Raw genomic sequence first — 9,238 nt, 5'->3', positions numbered from 1 at the left:
GTTATGAAGCGGTAAGCCAGACATATTCATGTTCAACATCACAAAACACATTAAGAATATGATTTAAGGTCCAAAGCAGACATTAATAGAATAATTACGCTGGTTTAATATTTTGGGAAAATTAATCTCAACCATTAGATTACAAGATCATGCTCCACAACCCTTCATATCCTTTGCACCATTTTCCCCATTTTAAGATTTTTTACAACAACAACATCAGCGGCAGCAACAACAACACCACCAGCAATGAAGACAACAACAATGACAACCACAAACAAAGTCAGCACCACAACAACAACAACAACAACATAGTACATCTCACTGGAGCTAAAGAGTGGGTCTAAACAAAAGAAACATGTAACAAAACATTTAAAAAGAAATAAAGCAAAATCCTATGACATCCTATAACTAAATACACATTATTGCACACTACATCATATATTTCTGCATAGTTTATATATATATATATATATATATATATATATATATATATATATATATATATATATATATATATAGGGTAAGGTTCATGCGAGAACCACCCTTATTGCGAGAACCGCGAGAACCAATGTGAACACAAAATAAAATCTAAAAAAAATCAAAAAAGCACTCAAAATTTTTTTTTTTATTTTTTTAAATATTTTTTAAAAAAAAATCGCTATATTTCGTTCCATACAAAAAAAAAAAAAAAAACTTTTTTTTTTCGAGTAACAGTTATCCATGCACATGTGCATATGTATCATTACTTCAATAAATTCGGTAATACATTATCAGGAATAGACAATTGCACTTTAATTTACAATACCATTAGTAATACACTACTTTTTACATTACCAATATTCAAAATGCACATGTGCATAATTAGGTATAACCATGATATAACGTGTTTTGGTACAAAAAGTTTGTGATTTTGAATGGAGAAGTAGACCCATATGCATGTTTTTTGGTTAGTTATATCTAGTGGTTGATGGTTTGGTTATAGTTGTCAATTTTTATGTAATATGTTGATTGGATGGTATAAATGGTGTTTACATACATGTAATAAAGTGAAAATATTGTTAATGATATTGTATTATGGATGGTAGGAGGTAATGGTATTGTATTATGGATGGTAGGAGGTAATGGTAGTGTATTATGGATGGTATGATAGATGAAAGGGAAAGTGTATTCAAAGTGGTGTACCAAAACACCTTATTTCATGTTGATACATATAATGCACATGTGCATTTCTAATATTGGTAATGTAAAAAGTAGTGTATTACATATGGTAGTGTAAATGAAAGTGCAATTGTCTAATATATGTAATGAATTACGGAATTTGTCAAAGAAATGACAGAAATGCACATGTGCATGCTTGTGTATTATGGATGGAATGATAGATGAAAGAGAAAGTAGTGTACCAAAACACCTTATTTCCTGTTGATACATATAGATGCACATGTGCATTTCTAACATTGGTAATGTAAAAGATAGTGTATTACACGTAGTAGTGTAAATGAAAGTGCAATTGACTATTATTTGTAATGAATTACGGAATTTGACAAAGAAACGACACATATGCACATGTGCATGGATAACTGTTACTCGAAATTTTTTTTTTTTTTTTTGAAATTTTTTTTTATTTTTTTTATTAACAAAATATAGCGATTTTTTCAAAAAAAATAGTAAAAAAATAAAAAAAAAATTTTTGGGTGTTTTTTAGATTTTTTTAGGAATTACTGTTTGTGTTCACACTGGTTCTCGCGGTTCTCGCAATAAGGGGTGGTTCCTAACGGATCTTTGTCCTATATATATATATATATATATATATATATATATATATATATATATATATATATATATATATATATATATATATATATATATATATATAGGGCGAGGATCATTTCAGAACCATAAATATTTACAGAACTCGCAGAACTCCTAATAAACAATCTTTTTATTTATATATTTTTATGTTTAGGATAATTTTATCATTTATTATGTGTATTTTTACGATTACATACATGTTAAGAGTAATTTTATCATTTTTTATATGTAATTTTATAATTACACATATGTAAACTAGTTTTTTACATATATGTAATTAGTTATATTTTTTATATGTAATTTTATAATTACACATATGTAAACTAGTGTTTTTACATATATGTAATTAGTTATGACACATATATATAATTTTGGCAATTAAACATATGTAAACTACTTTTAACATGTATGTAATCAAAGAAATACATATAATAGATGATAAAAAGATCCTATATACAAAAACTTATATATAAAATAATTGTTTATTAGGAGTTCTGAAAGTTCTCTAGTTATTTAGAGTTCTGAAATGAACTCAACCCTATATATATATAGGGGCTGGTTAACGTACAAATGCGCTTATCGTACATTACGTACGCTACAATCTCAGCCGTCAGATCATCTTCCCGCATTGAAAATCGCATGTTGTTTTTTTGTAACAATTTCGCATGTTGGTTTTTTAACATGCGATTTCTTCAAAATTACCACATGCGAAATTGTTACAAAAACCAACATGCTATTTCATCAAAATTATCACATGCGAAATTGAATTACCACATGCGAAATTGTTACAAAAAAACAACCTGCTATTTCATCAAAATTATCACATGCGAAATTGAATTACCACATGCGAAATTGTTACAAAAAAACAACCTTCTATTTCATCAAAATTATCACATGCGAAATTGAATTAACACATGCGAAATTGTTACAAAAAAACACCTGCCATTTCATCAAATTTATCACATGCGAAATTATTACAAAAAAAAAAAAAACAACATGCGATTTTCATTGGGGGAAGATGATCTGATGACTGAGATTGTAGCGTACGTAATGTACAATAAGGGAATTTGTACAGTACCCTTTACCTATATATATATATGTATATATATATATATGTATGTGTATATATATATATATATATATATATATACTAGTCGTTTACCCGCGCGATGCGGCGGGAAACATATGACTTAGGTTGGTGAGTTTAGGGCTATGTACGGGGCGGTTCGGTTTTGAGCCTACTTAATTGAGTGTAAAATAACTAATTAGAAAATAACTAATCCACAAGTTCTCTACAGGCAATCCATATCTGACCGACTGAACCCAGACCACAAAATTAAACAAGAATTAGGACAATTTGAAGGCAAAAACACAAGGTTAAGCAGTATCAAAATGTTTGCAAACAAATAGTCTATTAAAAATTTAAATTGAAGTTTTACAAGGAATGAGACACTATAGGGTATATATCATAGCTAAAAATAAAAATTATGTTTTTAAAAAAAATATTATAGCATTTTATAAAGCGGTATAGGAGGTTTTTATTAGGGGTGAGCAAGTTTAGGTCCGGACCGAAAATAATCGAGAACCGAACCGAAAATATACCCAGCCCGACCCGAACTCAAGTACCTAGGTATTTAGATCGGTTCCAATTTTTCATATAAAATAGGGCTGGGTAGGGTCGGTTCTCGGTTCTTTTCATGGTGAAACCTAACTTGGACCTATGGACCAGAACCGACCCTATATTTAGGGTAGTGAATCGGTTCTGTAATTTATGTTCGATCGGTTCTCTGGTCGGATCGGGTAATGGTCGAGTCGGGTTTTTCCTTTTGCTCACCCGTAGTTTTTATGCAGTTTGTCTACTTATTAAAGTTTTCGAGTTAGTAGCATCGGTGATAATTTTCCTTTTTCATATATTAATTCACAAAAGTGTATCATATAACATAACTAATTGTTTGTATACTTATTAAAGTTTTTTGAGTTAGTTTCATATATTAATTCACAAAAGTGTATCATATAACATAATTGTTTGTATACTTATTAAAGTTTTTCGAGTTAGTAGCATCGGTGACAATTTAGTAACAGGGAATGGGGATAAGAAAACACATCTGGTGACCTTGTATATTATAATATTCAAACAAGAAAAAGATTAGTACATAATAAAAAAATAAAAGTACATAAATATAAGAGTGGTAAGCCAACAGTAATAGAATTAGAGCCTAACTTTGGGAACTAAGAAGTATAAGATTATGGTTTTAGTTTTATAACACTTACAGGATCTAACACTAACCTATGTTAATTTTTTACAACAGGTAAAAAATCCCCATGTGCAAGCTAGGGATGAGCAAATCGTTCTGGTACCAGTACCGAATTTACCGAACCAGGTACTTTTTCGGTACCAATTCGATACCGACTTTTAGCATTTTCTGTACCGGTATTTACCGGTTTTTACCCTCAAATACCGGTACCGTACCGGTATTTACCGGTTTTTACCCTCAAATACCGGTACTGTACCGGTACTGAACCGGGTATATTCGGTACCGGTACCCACTTTTGGGGATGGATTTTCAGTACCGATTCTTTCGGGACCGAGCTCATCCATAGTGCAAAGCCACTCAACTACAAATATTATCATTTTGACAGTAGGAAACTAAAAATGGAATGACTATAAATAAAGACTACCTGCTCATTATATTGGCCCACTTAAATATGAAATGTCAATAATACAGAAACTTTATATTAAATAGCATTGATAACAATATTTCAAGCATGTTTTTTTGAGATCTGGCAGTCAATAAAGGATAAACCAAAAACACAAGCAGCATTAAACCAAAATGCAGTATTTTTTGTAACTCAATTCCATAATCATCATAGCGACCCATAATCAAACTGCAATAATAAAGACAAACTTTATATTAGAAACAAAGATCAAAATCTAAAAGTAATTCCATACTAACTCTTAATTAACTAAAATGAACAGCAACACTAATACAAAATGAAGCAGCCAACACAATATCAAACAACCATTTCAAAATCAATTCATAAGTAAAGCAAACAACAATTTCTAAGTCAATTCATAAGTAAACCAAACAAAAGTCGGAAAACAATCTTGGATCTCTTGCTGGTGGTGGAACAAAAAGAATCTTTTATTGACCCATGAGGATGGCAAACCATCTGCATGACATTGTTGTAAATTGTTCAGCCATGGATCTGTGAACAACTCAAATTAGACCTTGGGCTAAGCGCATGACCCAAAATGGTGTGATCAAGCAGTTCACCTTGGGTTTGAAGCGGTAAAAAATTTGTCTTTTGCAATTTGCGCAAGTAACTTCAAATGGTGCCCAATTCAGTGGCAATATTCTCTCCTGTGTTATTGGCAATAAATACTAAAAGAAACGCAAGTATTTTCGTAAGGTTCATGACTGGGTTTCCTTGAAAAGGGTATTTTGTCCGTTTCATGTCTGATTTCTTTATGATGACAAGGTTCTCTCATGTGTTCTTGGCAATAAATTATTAAAAAAAAAAACAAAATAAAAGAGAGGCATGTGATGTGACCAATCATGAAATGGACGAATATACCCTTTTCCTTCTCAGTAGTAGCTTTTCAAGACAACACTATCATTGTCTTCACAAGGAAACCTTTCAAGAAGAAAGCTAACCATTCCGACTCAAACACATGAAGCTCTATTTGATATGGAATCTCTAAACAGATGAAGATATACACTGATATATAACATAGAAAAATAAATTAAACATAAAATAAATAAAAAACGTAAGGGGATTACGTTTATACCATTGGGAGTATTTGGGACAATAGCATCGTGGTCGAACGCCTTGATACACTTTTGGCAACTTGTATGAAAGTTTCAATGCTTCCTAAGATGGTCTGAGTGTGCCAAAATACAGGTAAAATAGCTAAAACCAAAACACAAAGTTTAGTTACTTCAAGATGATCAATTGATGTAGGTTTAAAAAAAACATTAAACACATAGTTTCTTACTGCTCTTGACTGTAGCCCTTGTATTATGCAGATTTTCTCAATCATACTCAGATTCTCCTCATGACAAATCAACGCTAGCAACAACAACATCCACCTCAAGCCCAATTACAACTTTAAGATCGATATGAAAAGTTGTTTGTTAGTGAATTAAGACCCAATTACCAGGGAATTTTTCATCATTAATACACAATCACAAAAAAAAAAAAAAAAGTATTCAACCCATGAAAAAACCATAAAACCCTAAAAACCGGGTTAGTCTAAACAGAGCTTAACAAACTAAAACTATACCAGTGAAGAATACAAAACAAACCTGAGTAAATCGAGAATAGAGAAAGAAAAGACAGTTAGTAGACGCGTATTTTCCTTCTTTTCTGAGCATTTTTCGAAGATTTGCTACCTTCAAATCCACCTACCTGGCAAGTAATAGGTATCTGTTTCTCCTTCATCCTCTCCGAATGCATTATCTTGAAACATTTGAAGTACACATACAGTTACTTATAATTTAATTTGTATAACTATAACATTAGGTCAATAAAACACTAATACCTGCAACAACATCATGGCAAGATCTATCCACTTCCTCTTGCATGCTAGTGCCAGTTCTTTAAAGAGAATAGATCTAAGACAAATAATCAAAATTCATGAAGATCCGAGACAGGGGAATTTGAGAGAGAGGATGAATATGGCTAAACTAATTACATATCTTTTGCAAATAATGAGACAATACTTTCAATCACTCTCTCAGTGTACATACTACCAAACAATAAAAAAACAATACAAATTACCTGCCATGAAGACACGGAAAGATTAACAAAAACCCAACTTATTGAAAAACAAACAAAACCAAAAGCACTACACATATGGAAAAAACAGAAAAACAGAACCAAGTGATGACAGCAAAGGCTGCAAGTAAAAGAACTCCAAGGATCCAACCTAACTGAGCCAAACACCAAGCTAAGGACAACACTCCGGACCCTATCACCACAGCCATGACATGTGCACTTGCAGTAAGCAATGTTCCTGCAAACAAAACCAAGTATTATAACAGATCTGCTAGAAAAAAGTAACAAATCTAAATCTATTTCACAGATCCAGTAGAAACAACATACCAAGAAGTTGAACCCAGTAGATCTGATGTCGGAATCGCCGGAGAAAGAAACCCTAAAATTTCACAGATCTAAGTCAAATAACACACAAAAAATGCCAATAAGGTTAAAAAGACGGTACCTGAAAAGTGAAATCGTCGATGAAATCCGTCGATCTAGTGACATCGCCGATGAAATCTGTCGATCTAGTGAAATTCACAGATCTAAGTCAAATAACAAGCAAAAAAATGCCGATAAGGTTAAAAAGACGGTACTTGAGAAGTGAAATCGTCGGTGAAATCCGTCGATCTAGTGAAATCGCCGGTGAAATCGTCGCCATGAGACGTATGCAGACACCGCCTTGAGAGAGAAGAAGAAGAAGAATGGGGGCGGATGTGAATGAAACGAGTTTAGGGTTTAGAAAGGAGTAAAGAAAGTTTATATTGGATCCATAAGAGTAAAACGGGTCAAAGGGATCCGGTTAGGATCCATAAGAGCTGCTCCGCGAGTTGAAGAAATTTTCAACACATCCATGCTTAAATGCTTGTACAATAGGCTTTAAATAGTTATACAATGGAAAATGACCATTCTTGCCCTTTCTATATGCTTATTAAAGTAGTATATATATATATATATATATATATATATATGGAGTTAATTGCCAAAATCGTCCCTGAGGTTTGGACATGTTTGCCATTTTCGTCCAAAATGACTTTTTTTTGTACCAAATAGCCCCCCACGTTTGTAATCTTTTGCCATTTTCATCCAAATGCCTAAATGGGTTAGAAACGACTGTTTGATGAGGGTTTTTTTTTAATTTCACAAGTACAGGGCCTTAAAAAAAAACCTTATCAAACGGTTGCTTCTAACATGTGAAATTTCAAAAAAAAACCCTGTATTTGTGAAATTTCAAAAAGTTACAAATGTGGGGGGCTATTTGGTACAAAAAAAGTCATTTTGGACGAAAGTGGCAAACATGCCCAAACCTCAGGGGCGATTTTTGCAATTAACTCATATATAAATATATATATATATATATATATATATATATATATATATATATATATATATATATATAGGAGAAGGATCTGTTAAGAACCACCCTTTATTGCGAGAACCAAGTGTGAACACAACCAAAAAATACCTAAAAAATCAAAAAAAAAACTCAAAAAACTGTGTTTTTTACTATTTTTATAAAAAAAATCGCTATATTTCGTCACAAAAAAAAAACCAAAAAAAAAAAAATTCGAGTAACAATTATCCGTGCATATGTATCATTTCTTTGTCAAATTCTGTAATACATTACTAATATCAGACAATTGCACTTTCATTTACACTACAATTCATAATACACTACTTTTTACATTAACAATATTAGGAATGCACATGTGCATCTATATGTATGAACTTGTTATAACATTAACAACACTAGAAATGCACATGTGCATCTATATGTATGAACATGTTATAACGTGTTTTGGTACACCACTTTGAATACACTTTCCCTTTCATCTGTCATACCATCTATAATACACTATCATTACCTCCTACCATCCGTAATACAATACCATTGTCTCCTACCATCGACAATACAATACCATTACCAATATTTCACTTTATTACATGTACGTCAACACCCTTTATACCATCCAAACAACATATTACATCATAAAGTGACAAATATAATCAAACCATCAACCACTAGATATAACTAATCAAAACACATGTATATGGCCCTACTTCATCGTTTAAAATCACAAACTTTTTTATACCAAAACAGGTTATATGATGGTTATACATAATGATGCACATGTTCATTCTTAATATTGGTAATGTAAAAAATAGTGTATTGCGGATTGTAATGTAAATCAAAGTGCATTTTTCTACTACTGGTAATATATTACGGAATTTGTCCAAAAAAAGATACATATGCACATGTGCATCCATAACTGTTACTCGAAAAAAAAAAGATTTTTTTTTGGTAACGAAATATTGCGATTTTTATTAAAAAATATTAAAAACAAAATAAAAAAGTTTTGTGTGTTTATTGGATTTTTTTAGGTATTTTTTTTTGTATTCACATTGGTTCTCGCGGTTCTCGCAATAAGGGTGGTTCTCAAATGAACCTTACCCTATATCTATATATAAAACGGAAAATTTGGATCACTAACGGACCATTGGAGTGTCATCGTGCTACCAGCGGAACCACCCGATCATATTCTTCTCCACTAGACAATAATGTGTATACGCCAATTCAGTAGGAAACCCGATAATTTTGAGAACCCCCTTGTGGGAATCGAACCCAGAATCTAATGGTCCATAGTCTTATCTCACCATCAAAATGTCA

The 9,238-nt window shown here is 31.8% G+C and overlaps 1 protein-coding gene across 16 annotated transcripts; it reads right to left on the bottom strand.

Moving 5' to 3' along the window:
* Window positions 1–4,468: 4,468 nt before the first annotated feature.
* On the bottom strand, window positions 4,469–7,325 carry LOC110897616. Of its 16 annotated transcripts, none has more exons than XM_022144379.2 (9): window positions 7,167–7,322; window positions 7,034–7,097; window positions 6,916–6,983; window positions 6,740–6,826; window positions 6,353–6,425; window positions 6,117–6,270; window positions 5,807–5,880; window positions 5,600–5,721; window positions 4,469–4,695 (listed from the first exon to the last, which is right to left on the bottom strand). In XM_022144379.2, the coding sequence occupies exons 1-6, from the start codon at window positions 7,229–7,231 to the stop codon at window positions 6,151–6,153; spliced, it is 477 nt and encodes a 158-aa protein (XP_022000071.1). In that variant the 5' UTR covers window positions 7,232–7,322; the 3' UTR covers window positions 4,469–4,695; window positions 5,600–5,721; window positions 5,807–5,880; window positions 6,117–6,150. The 16 variants fall into 16 exon arrangements, 5 of the variants coding, with proteins under 5 accessions (XP_022000071.1, XP_022000069.1, XP_035837757.1 ...); XM_035981864.1 differs by lacking the exon at window positions 4,469–4,695 and adding an exon at window positions 4,793–5,529 and having other exon boundaries at window positions 5,807–5,917; XM_035981865.1 differs by lacking the exon at window positions 4,469–4,695 and adding an exon at window positions 4,793–5,529.
* Between the last annotated feature and the right edge of the window lie 1,913 nt (window positions 7,326–9,238).

The sequence above is a fragment of the Helianthus annuus genome, chromosome 13, assembly GCF_002127325.2.
Source record: "Helianthus annuus cultivar XRQ/B chromosome 13, HanXRQr2.0-SUNRISE, whole genome shotgun sequence".
NCBI classification, from domain to species: domain Eukaryota; kingdom Viridiplantae; phylum Streptophyta; class Magnoliopsida; order Asterales; family Asteraceae; genus Helianthus; species Helianthus annuus.
The sequence above is the reverse complement of the archived record's forward strand: the minus strand, read 5'-3'. Positions and strand labels throughout refer to the sequence as shown.